The sequence below is a fragment of the Salvelinus namaycush genome, chromosome 27 (assembly GCF_016432855.1).
Source record: "Salvelinus namaycush isolate Seneca chromosome 27, SaNama_1.0, whole genome shotgun sequence".
NCBI lineage: Eukaryota > Metazoa > Chordata > Actinopteri > Salmoniformes > Salmonidae > Salvelinus > Salvelinus namaycush.
In genome coordinates, this window is record NC_052333.1 from 35,942,287 (window position 1) to 35,968,931 (window position 26,645).

At 43.0% G+C, this 26,645-nt stretch overlaps 1 protein-coding gene across 1 annotated transcript in view; it reads left to right on the forward strand.

Moving 5' to 3' along the window:
- Positions 1–26,508, forward strand: part of LOC120022776 (nuclear factor of activated T-cells, cytoplasmic 1-like) — a 61,023-nt gene extending 34,515 nt beyond the window's left edge. Inside the window, exons 8-9 of the mRNA XM_038966771.1 lie at positions 23,679–23,811; positions 25,862–26,508. Coding sequence (XP_038822699.1) covers positions 23,679–23,811; positions 25,862–26,508 — 780 coding nt within the window. The remainder of the gene's footprint in view (positions 1–23,678; positions 23,812–25,861) is intronic.
- Positions 26,509–26,645: the final 137 nt, after the last annotated feature.

The following is a 26,645-nucleotide window of genomic DNA, read 5'->3' on the forward strand; positions in this document are numbered from 1 at the left end:
CTACGGTGAAGCATGGTGGTGGCAGCATCATGCTGTGGGGATGTTTTTCAGCTTCAGGGACTGGGAGACTAGTCAGGTTCAAGGGAAAGATGAACGGAGCAAAGTACAGAGAGATCTTTGATGAAAACCTGCTACAGAGCGCTCAGGACCTCAGACTGGGGCGAAGGTTCACCTTCCAACAGGACAACGACTCTACGCACACAGCCGAGACAACGCAGAAGTGGCTTCGGGTCAAGTCTTTGAATGTCCTTGAGAGGCCCAGCCATAGCCCGGACTTGAACCCGATCGAACATCTCTGGAGAGACCTGAAAAAAGCTGTGCAGCAACTCTCCCGATCCAACCTGACAGAGCTTGTGAGGATCTGCAGAGAAGAATGGGAGAAACTTCCCAAATACAGGTGTGCCAAGCTTGTAGTGTCATACCCAAGAAGACTCAAGGCTGTAATCGCTGCCAAAGGTGCTTCAGCAAAGTACTGAGTAAAGGGTCTGAATACTTATGTAAATGTGATATTTAAAAATGTTTAAAAAAACGTTTTTGCTTTGTCATTATGGTGTATTGTGTGTAGATTGATTAGGGGGAAAAACGATTTAATCAATTTTATAATAAGCCTGTAACGTAACAAAATGTTAAGGGGTCTGAATGCACTGTATGTGAGGTATTGCACTTGCTCCCTGTGTCCTCCCCTGCACACACACACAGTCATACACACACAATGGTTCTCTGTCTCTCTCACCTTTGGCAGAGATTACAGCCCAGAGTCTTGTTAGGTATGAAGCTACAAGCTTGGCACACCTGTATTTGGGGAGTTTCTCCCATTCTTCTCTGCAAATCCTCACAAGCTCTGTCAGGTTGGATGGGGAGCGTTGCTGCACAGCTATATTCAGGTCTCTCCAGAGATGTTCGATCGGGTTCAAGTCCGGGCTATGGCTGGGCCTCTCAAGGACATTCAAAGACTTGTCCCAAAGCCACTTCTGCGTTGTCTTGGCTGTATGCTTAGGGTCGTTGTCCTGTTGGAAGGTGAACCTTCGCCCCAGTCTGAGGTCCTGAGCGCTCTGAAGCAGGTTTTCATCAAGGATCTCTCTGTACTTTGCTCCGTTCATTTTTCCCTCGATGCTGACTAGTCTCCCAGTCCCTGACAGTGAAAAACATCCCCATAGCATGATGCTGCCACCACCATGCTTCACCGTAAGGATGGTGCCAGGTTTTCTACAGACGTGACGCTTGGCATTCAGGCCAAATAGTTCAATCTTGGTTTCATCAGACCAGAGAATCTTATTTCTTATGTTCTGAGAGTCCTTTAGGTGCCTTTTGGCAAACTCCAAACGGGATGTCATGTGCTTTTTACTTCCTTTTACTCTCTCTCTCTCTCTCTCTCGCTCTCTCTCTCTCTCTCTTTTCGCTCTCTCACACTCATATATACACAACATACTGTACATAATCATTAGTCCAATAATTGCAAACATCCCCGTTTCGTTTGCTTACATTTAAGAAACGTTTTTCAACAGAATTGGCGGAATGAATACACCCCCAATCACGCATAAAACAAGTTCACTTTCATAGCAGCCGCACTGTATTCCTTCTCGCCTCTATGCACTCTCCTCTCACCTTTCCCTTCGTTTGTGGACTTCAATGAACAACACATCAGCTATGTTACTTGCGAAAAAACCTTTCCAAGATAAACCATGTCATAACCGCTACACACAGCCTATATCGTTGTTCCCATATTAGCTAAAGTAACTTCCTTGTCAACATAGCTAATAGAACTAATGCGTTAGTTAACCCGCTACAATCATGCAGTAATGTTGCAGTGTAGAGTCAGTAAGCAGTTACACCGGCAATAAATTCATAAAATCAAAAGCTTACCTTGGACTTGGAAGAGTTCCAGTGTTGTGTTGGATAGTCATAGCCAGCTAACTAACATAGCATGCCTCTGTTTGAGCCGGGTGTTTGAGTAACTAAACTAGCCAGCTGAATTTGCTAGCTAAGTAAGTGAACTGAAAGTGAAAAAAATGACCATCTTTCTCTCTCTCTTTCTTCTCCTTCATTTTTTAAGAAATTAATTTGTTGAAAACTGTTCAACTATTGTCTTTCTCTCTCTTTGAGTCAACTACTCACCACATTTTATGCACTGCAGTGCTATCTAGCTGTAGCTCATGCTTTCAGTACTAGATTCATTCTCTGATCCTTTGATTGGGTAGACAACATGTCAGTTCATGCTGCACGAGCTCTGATAGGTTGGAGGATGTCCTCCAGAAGTTGTCACAATTACTGTGTAAGTCTATGGAAGGGAGTGAGAACCAAGAGCCTCCTACGTTTTGTATTGAAGTCAATTTACCAAGAGGAGGACGGAAGCTAGCTGTCCTCCGGTTACACCATGGTGCTACCCTACCCTGTAGACCTTCATTATGAAATTCACTGAGGAGGATGGTCCTCCCCTTTCTCCTCTGAGGAGCCTCCACTGATACATACACACAGATGCATACACACACACATGCAAGCATGTGAGCACAGACACGGTCATACACACACACACTCTCTCTCTCTCTCTCTCTCTCTCTCTCTGACACACGCTCGTACACCCTGCTGAAAAAAACAGCTTAGACCAGCATACATTTCAAGTGGGCCCATGCTGGTCTATCCTGGTCAATGCTGGTCAGATGCTGGTCAAGCTGGTCTGACCAGCATGGTCTAACTTGTTATGCTGGCAGACCAGCCATCATTGGGTTTTTGCTGGTGACCAGCCTTCATTGTGTTTTCGCTGGTGACCAGCCTTCATTGTGTTTTCGCTGGTGACCAGCATTCGTTGTCTTTTGGATACTGGTGACCATCATAAGCTAATGCAAAATGAGCATCAAATCAAATGATGCTGGCTTGCACAGTGATGTTTAATTCCTGTTGGAATCCAGTCAGAGTGGATTCCCACAATCTGCATTCAGAAAGACTGCCAGGGATAAAAAAAAGACTAATGAATGAGACTACCTAAATCAGGGGTGTCAAACTCATTCCACGGAGGGCCCAGTGTCTGCAGGTTTTTGGTTTTTCCTTTCAATTAAGAGCTAGACAACCAGGTGAGTTCCTTACTAATTAGTGACCTTAATTCATCAATCAAGTACCTAGGGTGGAGCTAAAATCCGCAGACACTCGGCCCTCCGTGGAATGAGTTTGACACGTCACCAAAACCATCTAATCTGGAACAACCATTTCAGTAACAGAATGGATTTGTTTAGAAAAATTCATGTTATTCATCTTCGTGTAGCATAAGATAAATTCATGTTTTAATTAATCAATCAATATACACTACCGTTCAAAAGTTTGGGGTCACTTAGAAATGTCCCTGTTTTTTGAAAGAAAAGCACATTTTCTATCCATTAAAATAACATCAAATTGATCAGAAATACAGTGTAGACATTGTTAATGTTGTAAATGACTATTGTAGCTGGAAATATCTACATAGGCGTACAGAGGCCCATTATCAGCAACCATCACTCCTGTGTGCCAATGGCACGTTGTGTTAGCTAATCCAAGTGTATCCTTTTAAAAGGCTAATTGATCATTAGAAAACCCTTTTACAATTATGTTAGCACAGCTGAAAACTGTTGATCTGATTAAATAAGCAATACAACTGGCCTTCTTTAGACTAGTTGAGTATCTTGGGCATCAGCATTTGTGGGTTCGATTACAGGCTCAAAGTGGCCAGAAACAAAGAACTTTCTCCTGAAACTCGTCAGTCTATTCTTGTTCTGAGAAATGAAGGCTATTCCATGCGAGAAATTGCTAAGAAACTGAAGATCTCGTACAATGATGTGTACTACTTCCTTCACAGAACAGTGCAAACTGGCTCTAACCAGAATAGAAAGAGGAGTGGGAGGCCCCGGTGCACAACTGAGCAAGAGGACAATTACATTAGACAGTCCAGTTTGATTAACAGACGCCTCACAAGTCCTCAACTGGCAGATTCATTAAATATCACCCGCAAAACACCAGTCTCAACATCAACAGTGAAGAGACAACTCCGAGATGCTGGCATTCTAGGCAGAGTTCCTCTGTCCAGTGTCTGTGTTCTTTTGCCCATCTTAATATTTTATTGGCCAGTCTGAGATATGGATTTTTCTTTGCAACTCTGCCTAGAAGGGCAGATGTTGTAGAGCTTGCTGCAAGTAGTTATTGTAAAATTCACAGTAATTTACTGTTGCTGATTTCTGCCACGCTCACTGACCTGATGGTTTGAAAGGAAGGTCAGTTTGCTACCAACCAAGAGGTTGAGGCCAAGTGAGGCTGGGTTCCAAGTTTGCTCACCACAAAGAATACTTAGTAGTTGTCACAAGATTTCATGCTTTCTTGTAATCAGAACAGTTCAGTGAAGGTACAGTGAGCTACTGGCAGCTAGTTGCAAGTAAGTTACAATGCATTTTACAATAGCTTACTGACATATGGTTGCCAGTTAGGTTGAAAGTTAAGCTACCAGTAAGTTACTGCCACCTAGTTGCAAGTGAGTTAGTAGCAGCTACTGGCTATTAAGATACTGTGAATTGTACAATAACTTACTGACAGCTGGTTGCAATTAGGTAACGCAAAATTCACAGCGACTTCCAGGCAATTAACTTCCATTAAGTTACTGTGAAATGCACACCAATCTCTTAACATTGCAGCTCTTTAATGTCACATTCTTTTACAAAGATTACAGAACTGAACCATCAACCACTTAAACTGGTACAACACTTCCACTGACGGTTGGCACAACTACACATATATTAGATCATCCCCCCCAAATATGCTAATAAGACCCACTGGTACATTGCCACCAACTACATTTCAAAGTGCAGTGATGATTGTACCTTATATTCAAAATAGTGGGCAGACAAATGTACCTTTATACTAGATTATCTCCACATGTACCCTAAAAGGAACCGACCAGTACCATGTGAAGGTACCTTATGTGTACCTTTAACCTTTTTGTACCCGTGAACAACACTGTACCTTAATTGTACCCTAATTCTGAGAGTGTGTGGATATATGTTCTTGGTAATAAATATGTACCTGGTGGCACTACTGAAACATTCATGCACTTCCACCCAAAAGCTTGCTAATTCAAATCCTCAAAGCATTTATCCCCACTTTACATCAAGTGTACCGGAGCACTGCTATTTTTTTTACGTTGGTGTTATCTGACAATTATTGACTTGATTCTGGGCAACCTTTAGCAAAGTGCAGAAATGTATTCCAATTCCAATCTCAGGTCATGAGCAACCAAGAGGTTGTGAGTTCAAATCCCAAGTGAGGTATAGTCTCAAGTAACCAGCATTCATCAGCATACTGTCCTTTTACTGCAATGACACCTTAATTCAGCTGTACAAATTCAGTAACTTGTTGATGTTTACCTTACTTTCACTGCAACCAGTAGCCTGTAATGTCTGATAAATTATAGGAACTTTTTAACAGTGTAGCATTTTATGACATAAAAGGAAAACATGGCGGAGAGGGAAAGCACAGGATGGTTCTTCACAACCATCTCAGCAGTAAAGAACCCTTACTAATATATTTTTATTTTTTACACATATATATACAGTGGGGAGAACAAGAATTTGATACACTGCCGATTTTGCAGGTTTTCCTACTTACAAAGCATGTAGAGGTCTGTAATTTTTTATCATAGGTACACTTCAACTGTGAGAGACGGAATCTAAAACAAAAATCCAGAAAATCACATTATATGATTTTTAAGTAATTAATTTGCATTTTATTGCATGACATAAGTATTTGATACATCAGAAAAGCAGAACTTAATATTTGGTACAGAAACTTTTGTTTGCAATTACAGAGATCATATGTTTCCTGTAGTTCTTGACCAGGTTTGCACACACGGCAGCAGGGATTTTGGCCCACTCCTCCATACAGACCTTCTCCAGATCCTTCAGGTTTCGGGGCTGTCGCTGGGCAATACGGACTTTCAGCTCCCTCCAAAGATTTTCTATTGGGTTCAGGTCTGGAGACTGGCTAGGCCACTCCAGGACCTTGAGATGCTTCTTACGGAGCCACTCCTTAGTTGCCCTGGCTGTGTGTTTCGGGTCGTTGTCATGCTGGAAGACCCAGCCACAACCTATCTTCAATGCTCTTACTGAGGGAAGGAGGTTGTTGGCCAAGATCTCGCGATACATGGCCCCATCCATCCTCCCCTCAATACGGTGCAGTCGTCCTGTCCCCTTTGCAGAAAAGCATCCTCAAAGAATGATGTTTCCACCTCCATGCTTCACGGTTGGGATGGTGTTCTTGAGGTTGTACTCATCCTTCTTCTTCCTCCAAACACGGCGAGTGGAGTTTAGACCAAAAAGCTCTATTTTTGTCTCATCAGACCACATGACCTTCTCCCATTCCTCCTCTGGATCATCCAGATGGTCATTGGCAAACTTCAGATGGGCCTTTACATGCGCTGGCTTGAGCAGGGGGACCTTGCGTGCGCTGCAGGATTTTAATCCATGACGGCGTAGTGTGTTACTAATGATTTTCTTTGAGACTGTGGTCCCAGCTCTCTTCAGGTCATTGACCAGGTCCTGCCGTGTAGTTCTGGGCTGATCCCTCACCTTCCTCATGATCATTGATGCCCCACGAGGTGAGATCTTGCATGGAGCCCCAGATCGAGGGTGATTGACCGTCATCTTGAACTTCTTCCATTTTCTAATAATTGCCTTCTCACCAAGCTGCTTGCCTATTGTCCTGTAGCCCATCCCAGCCTTGTGCAGGTCTACAATTTTAGCCCTGATGTCCTTACACAGCTCTCTGGTCTTGGCCATTGTGGAGAGGTTGGAGTCTGTTTGATTGAGTGTGTGGACAGGTGTCTTTTATACAGGTAACGAGTTCAAACAGGTGCAGTTAATACAGGTAATGAGTGGAGAACCGGAGGGCTTCTTAAAGAAAAACTAACAGGTCTGTGAGAGCCGGAATTCTTACTGGTTGGTAGGTGATCAAATACTTATGTCATGCAATAAAATGCAAATTAATTACTTAAAAATCATACAATGTGATTTTCTGGATTTTTTTTAAATTACAGACCTCTACATGCTTTGTAAGTAGGAAAACCTGCAAAATCGGCAGTGTATCAAATACTTGTTCTCCCCACTGTATATATATAAAACAGGTAGGCCAGTTGAGATCAAGTTCTCATTTACAACTGCGACCTGGCCAAGATAAAGCAAAGCAGTGCGACACAAACAACAACACAGAGTTACACATGGAATAAACGAGCGTACAGTCAATAACACAATAGAAAAAAAGAAAGTCTATATATAGTGTGTGCAAATGGCGTGAGGAGGTAATGCAATAAATAGGCCATAGTAGCGAAGTAATTATAATTTAGCAAATTAACACTGGAGTGATAGATGTACAGATGATGATGTGCAAGTAGAAATACTGGTGTGCAAAAGAGCAGAAAAGTAAATAAAAACAATATGGGGATGAGGTAGGTAGATTGGATGGGCTATTTACAGATGGGCTATGTACAGCTGCAGCGATCGGTTAGCTGCTCAGATAGCTCATGTTTAAAGTTAGTGAGGGAAATATAAGTCTCCAGCTTCAGCAATTTTTGCAATTCGCTCCAGTCATTGGCATCAGAGAACTGGAAGGAAAGGCAGCCAAAGGGGGTGTTGGCTTTGGGGATGACCAGTGAGATATACCTGCTGGAGCGCGTGTTACGGGTGGGTGTTGTTATCGTGACCTGAGTGTGCTGAGATAAGGCGGAGCTTTACCTAGCATAAGACTTATAGATAACCCGGAGCCAGTGGGTCTGGCGATGAATATGTAGCGAGGGCCAGCCGACTAGAGCATACAGGTCGCAGTGGTGGGTGGTATATGGGGCTTTGGTGACAAAACGGATGGCACTGTGATAAACTGCATCCAGTTTGCTGAGTAGAGTGTTGGAGGCTATTTTGTAAATGACATCGCCGAAGTCGAGGACCTGTAGGATAGTCAGTTTTACGAGGGTATGTTTGGCTGCGTGAGTGAAGGAGGCCTCACCCCTATTATCACCCTCACCCCTGACAAAGAACCTCTCAATAACTTTTTTCTTGAGTGTATGCTGGTCCAGCATGGTCTGTTGAAGCTGGTCTGCAAAACCATGACTATTATCATATTTCCCAGCATGCTCTATTGCAATTAGATTTTTAGAATTGTTTGTTTTAACATCTATGTTTTGGCATGTACAATGATTGACTAATTAATCAATTAATTTATCTTATGCTACACAAAGATAGATAACATACATTTTTCTAATCTAATCCAGTCTGTTAGTTGGAGCTGTTTGTTGCACCCATTACTGAAATGGTTGTTCCAGTTGAAATGGTTTAGATAGTCTCATCTATTAAAATTCTAAACCCTGGCAGTCATTATGAATGCAGATTGTGGGTGAATAAAAGTTCCAATTGTTGGAACGTCCCACTCAGGCTGGATTCCAATAGAAATTAGACATCACTTAGCCAACCAGTATAATGTGACTTGATGCTAGTTTTGTGGGTGACCACCATATGCCGGTACGCTGATCATCAGCTCATGTTGATCACCAGTGTCCAAAACACAGCAAAGGCTGGTCACCAGCAGCAACAAAACAAAGGCTGGTCACCAGCGAAAACACAATGAAGGCTGGTCACCAGCCTATGCTGGTCCACAGCCCAGATTGCTGCATCAGTCCCATTCTTAACACCGACAGAGCCTTGGCCAGGTTTAACCTTGCTTATTGTGCCACAAAGCTGCGAGACAACACATTCATCACTGAGGAATTTTAAACACCTCAAAAATGTTAAACAGACTCAAAGAGGAGATTAAATCATCATTTAGAGGTGTTACTCGTGAATGATGAGCTGATTAGACCTACTGTAACTTCTCAATGTCTGGTATGTCAGTCTTTGGTCTAGGGTTAGTCATATAGACAATTTTCTGTTGTGACGGGAGGTACTCAAATTAGGTATAAGGTGTGCAATTAAACATGTCATTGATATACCTGCTTTGTGGGTGACTCAAAAGTTAGTTTCTAACTCAAAAGTTAGTTTCTTGAGAAACTGACAAATAGTGGTTGTAGCGCAATTGCCATCTGGTAAGAATGAGGAAAAAATGTATAATGTGTTTTGATCCTCTCAAAAAGCTACCTCTCTGCTCACTTTCTTCTTGTTTTCCACCCTCTCGATAAAATAAATGCTGTCTACAGTCCCTAGCACCCCAGACACTGTTCATGGCTGAAAGTATGATGGATTAAAACAGTAAACTCTATATTGACCCTTTTTCATTAACTAATCCTCTGACGCATTATCAGGGCGGAGAATAGAGCGGAGTGAAGCCGCAATGTGCAACGCAACAGAAGTGCTTCATCTGGCTTCACTTTAGTTTACGGCTGTACTGATTTGATGTAAAGTGTGTCAGGCCTCACTTGCACCTGCCAGGGGCAGCCTTCCTCCAAAGACTAATGCCAAGATGAACGATTTCCAGTCTGGCTACTGCTCAGCACCTCCATAAGTCTGCAATAGATGGTGTTAACCTCAAAACGTCTTAGCCTTTGTGGGGGAGTTCTACTAACGAACATATGGAATTGTTTTAAGATTGTCATACCATGGATCATTTAGCTATTTGATTTGGAATTTTAGGACCCATGTAGGTATCAATTATTGTATTTTATAAATGTAATTGAATTTGGCCTTTTCTATCATAGCCCATAGAAATGCATTGAATAACACATTCATAAATGGCAAAATAGACACTCCAAAAATAAATCATAAGGAATGTGGTTTTGTAGTGTCTTTCCTATATCTAGGAGAAATATTTAGTTTTTGGATACAAATTGAACCAATTTTGTGTCACAGAACTGCCACCATACTTCCATTTAATAAAATTCCAAAAACAGTACTGGTTACCTTCACGAGTCCCGTGACACTTGTGGGGGTCGTAGAGCAAAACAGAGAACACCATCATTAAAGTCTCATCTTTTCATAGAGTGGTCATATTAGTTTGTGTTCCAAACCGTTCAGATGCTACAGCTGTTTTTGTGAGAAGACCTGACAAACACCGCTGTGGCTCGGCCACCTTCCACTGCAAATGCGAAAGGCCGACATAGGCGGACGCGGTTGATTGAGACGCAGCCCATGCAAAAAAAAACATATCTCTAGCTTAAACTGAGAGATTTTGATGGGGGATTTTTTCATTATGTTACTTGGGTTGACACGCACTGTTGCGTCAATAGACACTAAAGGACTAACCTCTAAACACGGGTAGAAATTCTATTCAAATTCATTTCAAATACTTGAGCTGGGCTTGATTAAGCTTGCCTGGTGCAATAAATCCAATAGAATAGTCTCAAAACTGCACCAACACCAGTCCCGCCCACATGGCACTCCAGGCAGACTAAAGCAAACATTAAAAAGTATTAGTATGTTTTCAAATAGTATTTGAACCCAGGTCTGTAAAACTCCATGCAGTGTAGTACTGTGGTATGCTCACAGACTGGGCTGAACCAAGTCGCACACGTTCAGTCCTGGCCTGCGTTCCCCCCACAGACAGCAGGGAGCAGTGCTGGGGGAAATGAAACGTCTGGAGACGCCCTGGATGAATTTAGAGTTAATCACAATGAAAACCACCATGGTTTACTGTATAACCTTACCTAATGTATGGGCTTTCACTGTATTCCCCATCTGGACTGGAGTATCACATACAGTGCAGTGACTTTTTCCACATTTTGTTATGTTACAGCCTTATTCTAAAATGGATTAAATAAAAAATGGCCTCATCAATCTACGCACAATAGCCCATAATGACCAAGCAAAAACAGTTTTTTATACATAAAAAAAAAAAATTGAAACAAAAAAAATACAGTTGAAGTCGGAAGTTTACATACACTTATGTTGGAGTCATTAAAACTTTTTTTTCAACCACTCCACAAGTGTATTGTTAACAAACTATTGTGTTGGCAAGTTGGTTAGTACATCTACTTTGTGCATGACACCAGTAATTTTTCCAACAATTGTTTACAGACAGATTATTTAACTTAAAATTCACTATATCACAATTCCAGTGGGTCAGAAGTTTACATACACTAAGTTGACTGTGCCTTTAAACAGCTTGGAAAATTCCAGAAAATGGTATCATGGCTTTAGAAGCTTCTGATAGGCTAATTGACATAATTTGAGTCAATTGGAGGTGTACCTGTGGATGTATTTCAAGGCCTACCTTCAAACTCAGTGCCTCTTTGCTTGACATCATGGGAAAATCAAAAGAAATCAGCCAAGACCTCAGGATTTCTTTTGTAGACCTACACAAGTCTGGTTCATCCTTGGGAGCAATTTCCAGACACCTGAAGGTACCACGTTCATCTGTACAAACAATAGTATGCAAGTATAAACACCATGGGACCACGCAGCCGTCATACCGCTCAGGAAGGAGACGTGTTCTGTCTCCTAGAGATGAACGTACTTTGGTGCAAAAAGTGCAAATCATTCCCAGAACAACAGCAAAGGACCTTGTGAAGATTCTGGAGGAACAGGTACAAAAGTATCTGTATCCACAGTAAAACGAGTCCTATATCGACATAACCTGAAAGGCCGCTCAGCAAGGAAGAAGCCACTGCTCTAAAACCACCATAAAAAGCCAGACTACGTTTTGCAACTGCACATGGGGACAAAGATCGTACTTTTTGGAGAAATTATGAAACAAAAATAGAACTGTTTGGCCATAATGACCATAGTTATGTTTAGAGGAAAAGGGGGGCGGCTTGCAAGCCGAAGAACACCATCCCAACCGTGAAGCACGGAAGTGGCAGCATCTTCACAAAATAGATGGCATCACGAGGGTGGAAAATTATGTGGATATATTGAAGCAACATCTCAAGACATCAGTCGGGAAGTTAAAGCTTGGTCGCAAATGGGTCTTCCAAATGGACAATGACCCCAAGCATACTTCCAAAGTTGTGACAAAATGGCTTAAGGACAACAAAGTCAAGGTATTGGAGTGCCCATCACAAAGCCCTGACCTCAATCTTATAGAAAATTAGTGGGCTAAACTGAAAAAGTGTGTGCGAGCAAGGAGGCCAACAAACCTGACTCAGTTACACCAGCTCTGTCAGGAAGAATGGGCCAAATTTCACCCAACTTATTGTGGAAAGCTTGTGGAAGGCAAAACGTTTGACCCTAGTTAAGCAATTTAAAGGCAATGCTACCAAATACTAATTGAGTGTATGTAAACTTCTGACCAACTGGGAATGTGATGAAAGATTAAATAAATCATTCTCTCTATTATTCTGACATTTCACATTCTTAAAATAAAGTAGTGATCCTAACTGACCTAAGACAGGGAATTTTTACTAGGATTAAATGTCAGGAATTGTGAAAAACTGAGTTTAAATATATTTTGGCTAAGGTGTATGTAAACTTCCGAATTCAACTGTAAGTGTTCAGACCCTTTGCGATGAGACTCGAAATTTGTATCAGATGCATCCTGTTTCCATTGACCATCCTTGAGATGTTTCTACAACTTGATTGGAGTCCACCTGTGTTCATTTCAATTGATTGGACATTATTTGGAAAGGCACACACCTGTCTTCATAAGGTACCACAGTTGAAAGGGCATGTCAGAGCAAAAACCAAGCTATACGGTCGAAGGAATTGCCCGTAGAGCTCCGCGTCAGGATTGTGATAAGGAACAGATCTGGAGAAGGGTAACAAAAAATCTCTGCAGCATTGAAGGTCCACAAGAAGACAGTGGCCTCCATCATTCTTAAATGGAAGAAGTTTGGAACCACCAAGACTCTTCGTAGAGCTGGCTGCCCGGCCAAACTGAGCAATTGGGGGAGAAGGGCCTTGGTCAGGGAGGTGACAAAGGATCCAATAGTCACTCTGACAGAGCTCCAGAGGTCCACTGTAGAGATGGGAGAACCTTCCAGAAGGTCAACCATCTCTGCAGCACTCCACCAATCAGGCCTTTATTGTAGAGTTGCCAAACGGAAGCCAAACTCCCACTTGGAGTTTGCCAAAAGGCACCTAAAAGAGAATGAGAAACAAGATTTTCTGGTCCTATGAAACCAAGATTGAACTATTTTGCACCATCCCTACGGTGAAGCATGATGGTGGCAGCAATAGTACCCGCAAACACCAGTCTCAACGACAACAGTGAAGAGGCGACTCCGGGATGCTGGCCTTCTAGGCAGAGTTCCTCTGTCTAGTGTCTGTGTTCTTTTGCCCATCTTAATCTTTTCTTTTTATTGGCCAGTCTGATATGGCTTTTACCTTGCAACTCTGCCTAGAAGGCCAGCATCCCGGAGTCACCTCTTCTTTTTTATACAGTATGTACAAGAACAATATCAATAACGATTTTAGTGATAGACGAGGTAGTTATATGCATACAATCAGGGGTAAAGTGGCTGAGCATCAGGATAAAAAAAATTGCAGCAACGTATGGTGTGTGTGTGTTAGGAGAGAGTCATGTGAATAGAGGCACTGCAGATAATGCTGATGACTGGTCCGTCCAAACCACGCATGAACAAGGGAATCTATATTCGGAGAGCCTGTTTCTGTCCTGCCCTTGACTTTGGTGCAGGGCATGTGATGTCCATAGCCTCTTCATCATAAAACTCCCTGATCTTGTCAAAAAGATAGCTAGACAAACTGTGTCCAGTCCAGGTGGTGCTTTTACATGCAGACCATCTATGGGAGGAAGGATGTCAGCGTTGTGCAGCAGCTGAAACCTGGTCCCGACAGCCCGAACGCTTCTTGGCGACAACACCAGGCTCCAGAGCATCGAAGCTGTAGAACAGGGAATAACAAAAAATCTGAAGATATTACAACCCTGCATAACATCAATTCACCTCCCAAGTTTTTTATTTTATTTTTTATTTTTATCCCATTTTCTCCCCAATTTTCGTGGTATCCAATCGCTAGTAATTACTATCTTGTCTCATCGCTACAACTCCCGTACGGGCTCGGGAGAGACGAAGGTCGAAAGCCATGCGTCCTCCGAAGCACAACCCAACCAAGCCGCACTGCTTCTTAACACAGCGCGCCTCCAACCCGGAAGCCAGCCGCACCAATGTGTCGGAGGAAACACCGTGTACCTGGCCCCCTTGGTTAGCGCGCACTGCGCCCGGCCCACCACAGGAGTCGCTGGAGCGCGATGAGAAAAGGATATCCCTACCGGCCAAACCCTCCCTAACCCGGACGACGCTATGCCAATTGTGCGTCTCACCTCCCAAGTTTAGATAAGAATAACCTCATACAAAGAACTTTTTTTTTTACCTGAAGTGCTGGTACTGCTTGATCTGTGGAAGCGGCCTGAAGTACGGAGTCAGGTGTTGTTGCCAGCCATAGCATGGCCCGATCGTCGTCCATCACAACCTTTTCCCACTGACCTTTGTCGAAAGCGCCTGATAAATTCAAGGCAGCAATGTTATTGAGAGCAGTAGCAACATATTTGCAGTTCTCCATGGGTAACATAATATCTTTAAAAAAAACTCATAATTTAACAATTTTATTCGTATCTACAGATGACATACACATTTGATATTAAGGCACATGAAAGTTCACATGTTCGAGAAAGCATTTCTGCCAAAAAACGCATTTTGATAAAAAATGTTGTTTTTTTTTACTTTCAAAAGGCTCTCCTGTGAAGTCGTGACTTGTGACATACACCTAGTTTCCTGAATCGGGTCACATTTTAGAACAAGACTGTAACGTAACAAAATGGGGAGTCTGAATACTTTCCGAATGCCCTGGACACTCCCTGAACTGGATATAAAATGACAGTGCAGGATAAAGTGGCTGATTTAAAGAAACATACCTGATGGCCATCTGTGACATATCTCAGGTGTGTCTTTACTTCGCAAAATAAATGTTTCACGATATTTTGGCCAGTTTTGTGTGTACACTGAGAATACAAAACATTAAGGATTATTTCCATGACATAGACTAACCAGGTGAATCCAAGTGAAGCTATGATCCCTTATTGATGTCACTTGTTAAATCCACTTCAGTCAGTGTAGATGAAGGGGAGGAGACAGGTTAAAGAAGGATTTTAAGGCTCGAGATAATTGAGACATGGATTGTGTATGTGTGCCATTCAGAGGGTGAATTGGCAAGACAAAATATTTAAGTGCGAGGCGCACCAGTTTATGTCAAGAACTGCAACGCTGCTGGGTTTTTCATGCTCAACATGTGTATCAAGAATGGTCCACCACCCAAAGGACATCCAGCCAACTTCACACAATTGTGGGAAGCATTGGAGTCAACATGAGCCAGCATCCCTGTGCAATGCTTTCGACACCTTGTAGAGTCCATGCCCCGACAAATTGAGGCTGTTCTGAGGGCAAAAGGAGGAGTGAAACTCAATATTAGGAAGGTGCCCTTAATGTTCTGTACACTCAGTGTATGTGTAACTATCAGTCTCTGTTTGCATCTGTGTGCATTGTGGCAGACGGCAGGGAGAGCTGAGGGGAGTGGTGATTGAAGGGAGATACCTTGCAGCCCGCTGGCTCCACCCCTGAGCTTTATATGGGCTTCCTGCCCCAACAAGGCGAGCCTGTGGACCATTAAGCCAGGGAGTGCTTGGGGATAAAAGAGGAAGCGGCCTGCACAAAGGGGCAGAGAATGGAGAGGGAAGAGTGTGTTGTGAAGAGTGTGTTGTGAAGAAATGTATGTGGAAACCTCACACCCTTAAACATGCTACATGTGGTGGAGAATGCGGGGACCCCAAACCAAGCTCAATAACGAAACAGACACAGAGCACCATGGAAGCATTGGTGAGACAGCCGGTGGAGGCGAACATAACCCAGCAGACTATGTATTTGGAGATGCTGGAGGAACAGTACCAGCAGACCGCTCCCCTGCGAGCTGAACTCAGCCAGCTGACAGCCGCCCAGGGCGGCAGGGCGGCAGGCGCAGCAGTCTCTCATCCCAAACCCTGTAGGTTTATACTGAAGCTGAGAGGCTGACGACATCGAGGCTTACCTCCAAGCCTTTGACAGGACGGCGGCTAGGGAGAAATGGTTCCATGAGCAATGGGCCAGCCTGTTAGCACCCTTCCTGTCAGGTGCGGCACAGAAGACCTATCAGGATCTGAAGGCTGACAATGCGACGCATTACGAGGGCTGAAAATGTAAATCCACAAAGATTCCATGATTAGGCGTATGATCGTACAGCATCCCCCCGATCGCAAATGCATGATGTAAGTAGGCTGGCCAAGAGCTGGCTAACTGCTGAACCACTGACGCTCACAACCACCGAGAAAGTGGTCATCGATACATTTCTACGCTCTCTCTCCCGCTCGCAGCCAAAAAGTTAGCAAGCAAGCTAACCCGCAGAGCGCAGATCAGCTGGCGGAACTGGTAGTAGGACAACAGGTGGCTTTGGAGGTTCTGAGTAGCGGAAAACCATGAAGTTGGAACCTGCCACTCGCCCGGAGGAGCGGAAAAAGAGCGGAGGACCATGCCGGGACCCCAGCCAAGGATGGGGGGACACCAACAGCCAGCTCCCCAAGACAACGCCCTTTCCTGAATATGGACAGCAGGAAATGCTACGAGTGTGGCGAGTCGGGACACATCGCCTGGAACTGTCCAAACCGCGATGTCCCGATGCCTTCAGCCTCAGCTAGTGAGATAGTCACTGGGCGGCCCTGCGGCTTGATGATGGCATGCTGGGCTAAGGAGAGTGATTCTTCCCCTGTCACCCCGGTAAGAGCCACACCACAGCGCTTGTGGACTCCGGGAGTAGGGTGACCCTGATTTGACCTGACGTCACCCAGTCCAGTTTCAGCAAGCTTGTAGAACTGCTTTCTTTGGTGAAAGAAAATGAGATTCCTATATACTGTATGAGAACATCATGTTCAAATGCAACATTATTTGAGTGACAGAGAGAATAAACATGAGGAGCCATGTTGAGAAGGCATCACTTACTATAGATTATAGCCCAAAGTCGACTGCCTATTTTACCAGGGGCCATCGCCACTCATAGATAGTGTCTTCAAAGTGAAACACAATGTAAAACAAAAAGCTCTAGGTCTTTTAATGAGGTGTTCATTTTGTGTCAGTTCCCAATGTCAACAAATGGTGCTGTTGGTAAAGGATGTCTTCATAGTGCCAGCGTGACCTATTGACATACAGTTGAAGTCTGAAGTTTACATACACCTTAGCCAAATACATTTAAACTCAGTTTTTCACATTTCCTGACATTTAATCCTAGTAAAAATTCCGTCAGTTAGGATCACCACTTTATTTTAATAGCAGAGAGAATAATTTAGTTCAGCTTTTATTTTTTTCATCACATTCCCTGTGGTTCAGAAGTTTACATACACTCAATTACTATTTGGTAGTATTGCCTTTAAATTGTTTAACTTGGGTCAAATGTTTTGGGTAGCCTTCCACAAGCTTCCCACAATAAGTTGGGTGAATTTTGGCGCATTCCTCCTTACAGAGCTGGTGTAACTGAGTCAGGTATGTAGGCCTCCTTGATCGCACACACTTTTTCAGTTCTGCCCACACATTTTCTATAGGATTGAGGTCAGGGCTTTGTGATGGCCACTCCAATACCTTGACTTTGTTGTCCTTAAGCCATTTTGCCACAACTTTGGAAGTATGCTTGGGGTCATTGTCCATTTGGAAGAACCATTTGCGACCAAGTTTTAACTTCCTGACTGATGTCTTGAGATGTTGCTTCAATATATCCACATAATTTCCCTCCCTTATGATGCCATCTATTTTGTGAAGTGCACCAATCCCTCCTGCAGCAAAGCACCCCCACAACATGATGCTGCCACCCCCGTGCTTCACAGTTGGGATGGTGTTCTTCGGCTTGCAAGCCTCCCCCTTTTTCCTCCAAACATGACGATGGGCATTATGGCCATGCAGTTCTATTTTTGTTTCATCAGACCACAGGACATTTCTCCAAAAAGTATGATCTTTGTCCCCATGTGCAGTTGCAAACCGTAGTCTGGCATTTTTATGGCGGTTTTGGAGCAATGGCTTCTTCCTTGCTGAGCGACCTTTCAGGTTATGTTGATATAGGACTCGTTTTACTGTGGATATAGATACTTTTGTACCTGTTTCCTCCAGCATCTTCACAAGGTCCTTTGCTGTTGTTCTGGGATTGATTTGCACCTTTCGCACCAAAGTACGTTCATCTCTAGGAGACAGAACGCGTCTCCTTCCTGAGCGGTATGTCGGCTGCGTGGTCCCAGGAAATTGGAAATTGCTCCCAAGGATGAACCAGAATTGTGGAGGTCTACAATTTTTTTTTCTGAGGTCTTGGTTGATTTCTTTTGATTTTCCCATGATGTCAAGAAAAGAGGCACTGAGTTTGAAGGTAGGCCTTGAAATACATCCACAGGTACACCCCCAATTGACTCAAATGATGTCAATTAGCCTATCAGAAGCTTCTAAAGTCATGACATAATTTTCTGGATTTCTCCAAGCTGTTTAAAGACACAGTCAACTTAGTGTATGTAAACTTCTGACCCACTGGAATTGTGATCCAGTGAATTATAAGTGAAATAATCTGTCTGTAAACAATTGTTGGAAAAATGACTTGTGTCATGCACAAACTAGATGTCCTAACCGACTGTCCAAAACTTTAACAAGAAATTTGTCGAGTGCTTGAAAAATGACTTTTAATGTCTCCAACATAAGTGTATGTAAACTTCCAACTTCAACTGTAGGTAGGGGTGAAGTGACTATGCATAGATAATAAACAGCGAGTAGCAGCAGTGTACAAAACAAATGGGGACGGGGTCAATGTAATAGTCCGGTGGCCATTTGATTAATTGTTCAGCAGTCTTATGGCTTGGGGGTAGAAGCTTTTAAGGAGCCTTTTGGTCCTAGACTTGTCGCTCCGGTACCGTTTGCCGTGCGGTAGCAGAGAAAACAGTCTATGACTTGAGTGACTGGAGTCTCTGACACTTTTATGGGTTTTCCTCTGACACCGCCTGGTATATAGGTCCTAGAATTGCAGGAAGCTTAGCCCCAGTGATTTACTGGGGCGTACGCATTACCCTCTGTAGCGCCTTATGCAGGGTAGTGTGCGTACATCCTAGTACATCACTGGGGCCAAGCTTCCTGCAATCGATGACCTATATAATAGGCGGTGTCAGAGGAAAGCCCATAAAATTGTCAGACTCCAGTCACCCAAGTCATAGACTGTTTTCTCCATCACTCTCCTCTTGGCATTCTCTCAACAAGCCTCACCTGGAATGCTTTGTTGGCTGCTTTTCCTTCACTCTGCGGTCCAACTCATCCCAAATCATCTCAATTGGGTTGAGGTCGGGTGATTGTGGGGGCCAGGTCATCTGATGCAGCACTCCATCACTCTCCTTCTTGGTCAAATAACACTTACACAGCCTGGAGGTGTGTTGGGTCGTTGTCCTGTTGAAAAACAAATGATAGTCCCACTAAGCGGCAGGTAGCCTAGTGGTTAGAGTGTTGGACTAGTATCAAAAGGTTGCAAGATCGAATCCCCGAGCTGACAAGGTAAAAATCTGTCGTTCTGCCCCTGAACAAGGCAGTTAACCCACTGTTCCTAGGCCGTCATTGAAAATAAGAATTTGATCATAACTGACTTGAGTGAAATAAAGGTAAAATTTAAAATTTAAAAATGCTAAATAAGTGCAAACCAGATGGAATGACATATCGCTGCAGAATGCTGTGGTACCTATGCTGGTTAAGTGTGCCTTGAATTCTAAATAAATCACAGACAGTGTCACCAGCAAAGTACCATCACACCTCCTCCACCACACTTGTGGAGATCTTCCGTTCACCTATTCTGCGTCTCACAAAGACACAGTGGTTGGAACCAAAAATCTTAAATTTGGACCAAAGGACAAATGTCCACCGGTCTAATGTCCATTGCTCGTGTTTATTGGCCCAAGCAAGTCTCTTCTTCTTATTGGTTTCCTTTAGTAGTGGTTTCTTTGCAGCAATTTGACATGAAGGCCTGATTCACACAGTCTCCTCTGAACAGTTGATGTTGAGATGTGTCTGTTACTTGAACTCTGTGAAGCATTTATTTGGGCTGCAATCTGAGGTGCAGTTAACTATAATGAACTTATCCTCTGCAGCAGAGGTAACTCTGGGTCTTCCTTCCCTGTGGCGGTCCTCATGAGAGCCAGGTTCATCATAGCACTTGATGGTTTTTGCGACTGCACTTGAAAAAACTTTCAAAGTTCTGGAAATTTTGGCATTGACTGACCTTCATGTCTTAAAGTAATGATAGACTGTCATTTCTCTTTGCTAATTTGAGCTGTTCTTGCCATAATATGGACTTGGTCTTTCTGTATACCACCCCTCCCTTGTCACAACACAACTGATTGGCTTAAAACGCATTAAGAAATAAATAAATTCCATAAATTAACTTTTAACAAGGCACACCTGTTAATTGAAATGCATTCCATGTGACTACCTCATGAAGCTGGTTGAGAGAATGCCAAGTGTGTGCAAAGCTGTCATCAAGGCAAAGGGTGGCTACTTTGAAGAATCTCAAATATAAAATATATTTTGATTTGTTTAACACTTTTTTGGGTTACTACGTGATTCCATGTGTTATTTCATAGTTTTGATGTCTTCACTATTATTCTTCAATGTATAAAATAGCAAAAATAAAGAAAAACCCTTGAATGAGTAGGTGTGTCAACTTTTGAATGGTACTGTAAGTATTCACACCCCTGACGCAATACTTTGTATAAGCACCTTTGGCTGCCATTACAGCTGTGAGTCTTTCTGGTTAAGTCTCTAAGAGCTTTCCATACCTGGATTGTGCAACATTTGCACATTACTATTTTCAAAATTCTTCAAGCTCTGTCAAATTGGATGTTGATCATTGCTAGACAATCATTTACAGATCTTGCTTTAGATTTTCAAGTAGATTTAAGTCAACTGTATCTTGGCCACTCAGGAACATTTACTGTCTTCTTGGTAAGCATCCCCAGTGTAGATTTGTCCTTGTTTTAGGTTATTGTCCTGCTGAACTGTGAATTAATCTCCCAGTGTCTGGTGGAAACCAGACTCAACCAGGTTTTCCTCTAGGATTTTGCTTGTGCTTAGCTCATTCCGTTTCTTTTTTTCTCTCCTGAAAAACTCCCCCGTCCTTAATGACTACAAACATACCCATAATATGATGCAGCCACCACTATGCTTCAAAATATGAAGAGTGGTACTCAGTAATGTGTTGTATTGGATTTGCCCCAAACATAACACTTTGTATTCAGGATAAAAACTTTTTGAAGTATTGTTTTGGAATATTTTTATTCCGTACAGTCTTCCTTCTTTTACTGTCATTTAGGTTAGTGTTGTGGAGTATCTACAATGTTGTTGATCCATCCTCAGTTTTCTCCTATCACAGCCACTCTGTAACTGTTTTAAAGTCACCATTGGCCTCAAATCCCTGAGTGGTTTCCTTCCTCTCCGGCAACTGATTCCAGACGCATGTATCTTTGTAGTGACTCGGTGTATTGATACACCATCCAAAGTGTAATGAATAACTTCACCATGCTCAAAGGGATATTCAATGTCTGATTATTAATTTTTTACCCATCCACAGGGCCTTGCAAAAGTATTCATCCCCCTTGGCGTTTTTCCTATTTTGTTGCATTACAACCTGTAATTTAAATGTATTTTTATTTGGATTTCATGTAATGGACATACACAAAATAGTCCAAATTGGTAAAGTGAAATGAAAAAAATTACTTGTTTCAAATTCTAAAAAATAAAAAAACTGAAAAGTGGTGCGTGCATATGTATTCACCCCCTTTGCTATGAAGCCCCTAAATAAGATCTGGTGCAACCAATTACCTTCAGAAGTGACATAATTAGTTAGATTGCACACAGGTGGAGTTTATTGAAGTGTCACATGATCTGTCACATGATCTCATATATACACCTGTTCTGAAAGGCCCCAGAGTCTGCAACACCACTAAGCAAGGGGCACCACCAAGCAAGCGGCACCATGCAGCCCAAGGAGCTCTCTAAACATGTCAGGGACAAAGTTGTGGAGAAGTACAGATCAGGGTTGGGTTATAAAAAAATATCTGAAACTTTGAACATCCCACAGAGCACCATTAAATCCATTAATACATTTTTTAAAGAATATGGCACCACAACAAATCTGCCAAGAGAGGGCCGCCCACCAAAACTCACAGACCAGGCATGGAGGGCATTCATCAGAGAGGCAACAAAGAGACCAAAGATAACCCTGAAGGAGCTGCAAAGCTCCACAGCGTAGATTGGAGTATCTGGCATAGGACCACTTTAAGCTGTACACTCCACAGAGCAGTGGCCAGAAAAAAAGCCATTGCTTAAAGAAAAAAATAAGGAAACATGTTTGGTGTTCATCAAAAGGCATGTGGGAGACTCCCCAAACATATGGAAGAAGGTACTCTGGTCAGATGAGACTAAAATTGAGCTTTTTGGCCATCAAAGAAAACACTATGTCTGGCGCAAACCCAACACCTCTCATCACCCCGAGAACAGCATCCCCACATTGAAGCATGGTGGTGGCATCATCATGCTGTGGAGATGTTTTTAATCGGCAGGGACTGGGAAATTGGTCAGAATTGAAGGAATGATGGATGGCGCTAAATACAGGGAAATTCTTGAGGGAAACCTGTTTCAGTCTTCCAGAGATTTGAGACTGGGACGGAAGTTCACCTTCCAGCAGGACAATGAAACTAAGCATACTGCTAAAGCCACACTCGAGTGGTTTAAGGGGAGACATTTAAATGTCTTGGAATGGCCTAGTCAAAGCCAAGACCTCAGTCCATTTGAGAATCTGTGGTATGACTTAAAGATTGCTGTACAGCAGTGGAACCCATCCAATTTATAGGAGCTGGAGCAGTTTTGCCTTGAAGAATGGGCAAAGATCCCAGTGGCTAGATGTGCCAAGCTCATAGAGACATACCCCAAGAGACTTGCAGCTGTAATTTCTGCAAAAGGGGGCTCTACAAAGTATTGACTTTGGGGGGGGGTGAATAGTTATGCACACTCAAGTTTAGTTTTTTTGTCTTATTTCTTGTTAATTTCACAATAAAACATATTTTGCATCTTCAAAGTGGTAGGCATGTTGTGTAAATCAAATGATACAAACCCCCCAAAAATATATTTTAATTCCAGGTTGTTTGGCAACAAAATAGGAATAATGCCAAGGGGGGTGAATACTTTCGCAAGCACTGTACCAATAGATGCCCTTCTTTGTGAGGCATTGGAAAACCTCCATAAACTTTGTGGTTGAATATGTATTTGAAATTCACTGCTCGACTGAGGGACCTTACAGATAATTGTATGTGTTGGGTACAGAGATGAGGTAGTCATTCAAAAATCATGTTAAACAATATTATTGCACACAAAGTGAGTCCATGCAACCTATCATATGACTTGTTAAGCACATTTTTACTCCTGGACTTATTTAGGCTTGCCATAACAAAAGGGTTGAATACTTATTGACTCAAGACATTTCAGCTTTTAATTTTTTATTGATTTTTTAAAAACAAATGAGAAATATAATTCCACTTTGACATTATGGGGTATTGTGTGTAGACCAGTGACCAAACAATCTAAATGTAATCCTATTTTAAATTCAGGCTTTAACGCAACAACATTTGGAAAAAGTCAAGGGGTGTGAATACTTTCTGAAGGCACTCGGTTGCGTCTCACTATGGATGGCATTGCCTTTGCCTTTATATTGCAGACATCTCTTCTCATTGAAATCCCTCCTTATCGGAACCAGAGGATATCCAATCCTGTTCAGGTGAACTTCTATGTGTGCAATGGCAAGAGGAAAAGGAGCCAGTACCAGCACTTCACCTACATGTCTGCCAATGGTAAACTCTCTTTCGTTCTGTCTGTCTCCATCTCTCTCTTTCTCTCTCTCTTTTTCTACCCACCACCCTATCCCTTACTCCTCTTTTGTCTATCCTTGTCCTTTCATATCCCAGACCAATAAGAAAACTTTAAGCACAATTTTTACATCTGAAGAAAAGAACACAAACATTCTGTGTTCCGTCTTTGGTGGTTTTCAAGTGAGGAGCAAAGCGATGGTTTGAGTTATTCCCAATGTAAAAATGGATCTCCATAAAATATATTATTTTCCATACCTGCAGCTATAAGAACACTTGGAGTGGACTGTACCAGAGTGGAAAAGGGGAGGGGAACACTGTTTTTTGAATAGCCAAACTGTTGCCAGACTAAATGAAAAACGCCACACCAGATCAAATGTAAAAAAAATAAACACTTCTAATTGCAGCCGGCTTGGAGAAAGCTAGTATCCAGTGGGTGGTTCAAAGCTCTAATTCAACTGCGGTCCCAGTCCTGTATGTGGGCACTGACGTGCCTCAGTTGCTTTCCCCTCTGAAAGTGAAGCATTGTCCTCAGCCTCTGGTGAGAGTCAGAGAGGGGGGAGAGAGGGGACACTGGGCCTGGTCAGTGTCTCTTAAAGGGTTAGACTCAAGTCTCTTCATTAAACAAGCTGTCTGGACAGTGTGGTATGTGAAGTCATGCCACACACTCTAGTAGTCTACACATTAGGTCCAGACAGCTAAACCTACAGTAAAAGAAGATTTGATATCCCTCCAAAAAATGGGTGGATTAAGCCTACACCTAATGAGATGGAAATGATTGTCGCTTAGAATTTTTTTTAAACTTTCATATATCAATAAAATATGCAGAAGTACAAACATTTCTATTACAGTCCACTTACTCAGGCATTTCTAACAGTAAGCTTACAGTATTGTTATTTCAGCAACATCACAGATTTTTATTGCGGAGGTGCTAAGGCACACTCTCAGATTTTGTGGTAACACAAACATTGCACTCATCCTACTCATCTGTGTGTTGTGTCTGCGCATTAGTCTACCCTGTCGCTTGCAGACACACTGCGTCCTACTGGGTCTAAAATAGAAGCGGTTCGCTATTGTAAACCTGCTGTTGGCATGACTCGTCTCATCAGAATTCACCTTGTTCACTTGACAGCGGGCTCAGCAAGGCTGGGTACTGCAGGATGTAGCTTGGTTTCACTCGTTTTAGGTGTGCAAATCGAGTTTCTTTTTTGAGGCACGATAAATCTCAGGTTCAAAACCGCTGCTAACGGTCGGTTGTCAGTGGACTGCGGCGTCAGCCGTTAAACGAGATTGACCGAGAATCATACAGGAGGAGATGTAATGTTCAACACGTGTGGATCTTGTTGAAATGTAATGTTCAACACGATCCACACAGGAATTTCGTATCGGTAGCCAAGGGCTGGGAACTGAGAACAAGACAGTGGAGAAAGGGCCCTTCTGAACTCAACCATGGTCACCACAAGCATAATCATTGCAATCTTCAAAGCATTTTGCAGGCACCATTTTGTTTCAATACTGAGCCACGTCTTGAAATATTGGGGTTTGAAGGAGCAATACATAGCATATTTGGTAAAACTGTTTTTTGTGTGTGGTTTTTTGAGAGAGCAGTAATCTATTTCATGTTTGGGTACAGTATGAAGCTTCTACAGCAGCAACATATTTCATAATGCACGTTTATAGGATATTATTGCCCGGGTCTGATCCAAAGAAAATAGGCATTTTTATTGTAGAACCAGCTGAAGTCTCTTGTGGTGATGATTCATCCCTTTTGTCTCTCCCTTTTTTCATTTTTGAATATTTTCAGCAGGGTGGAAAAGTCTCATTGATGAGAGTGTTTGTTTGGCTGTGGGTATCCTAGCCACAAACCCACCCACTCACTCACTTATTCACTCACTCATTCACTCACTCACTCACTCGCTCACTCACTTATTCACTGACACTTGCTCACTCTCTCACAGGCTTACACTCGACAGGAGATCGAACTGTATGTTTATTCATTTTACTCTTTTTCCTCTCCTTTTTCTCCTTCTTTCAGTTCCAATGATAAAAACGGAGCCGAATGACGACTACGACCCCCCTCAGGTGTGTCCCCAGCGTGGCCCTGGCCTGGCGCTTCAGCCCAAGCCCTACTACACCCCACAGGTCATGACCTCCATTATACCCACAGAACTCCGGCCGTGTGTGGGGGGCACCTACTCCGCCTGCCAACGGAGACTGGGAGGGAAGCCTTCCTCACTGTCCTCCTCATCCTCCCCCAGCACCAGTCCCAAACTGCATGACCTGTCACCCACCACGCCCTTCTCCAAGTGCCTGTCAGCAGGCCCATCCCAGTCTCCGATCGCACATGTCTCCATCATCCAGGAGAGTCCTGGATGCTACCAGCCACAATCTGTCCTCTACCCACCCAGTAGTGCCTCATCCTCACCAGGCTCACAAACCTCCACCCCTGACACCAGCGGCCCGGAAGCCCCGTTCTCCCCCACCCACTGCCTAATGCCGCCCCAGCCCATCAGTGGCAGCTCCAGCCCAGTGACCCAACAGTTCTCCAAAGTGCCAGAGAGAGGCAGCCGCTCCTCGAGCCCCACGTTGGCCATTAACATCAAACAGGAGCCAGAGGAACTGGACCAGATGTACCTAGATGATGGTGAGTTATTAATCATAAACCTCTCCACATTATCCTAATGCACTGTGACAATTAAAGCCACCATTGAAACATATAGTAAATCATATAATTGGCATATTGTAAATCATTTTTTGTATAGCCAGCTGCTTAGAAGCTATGTAAATGCACACTTGATGTAATACAATACTATGCTATG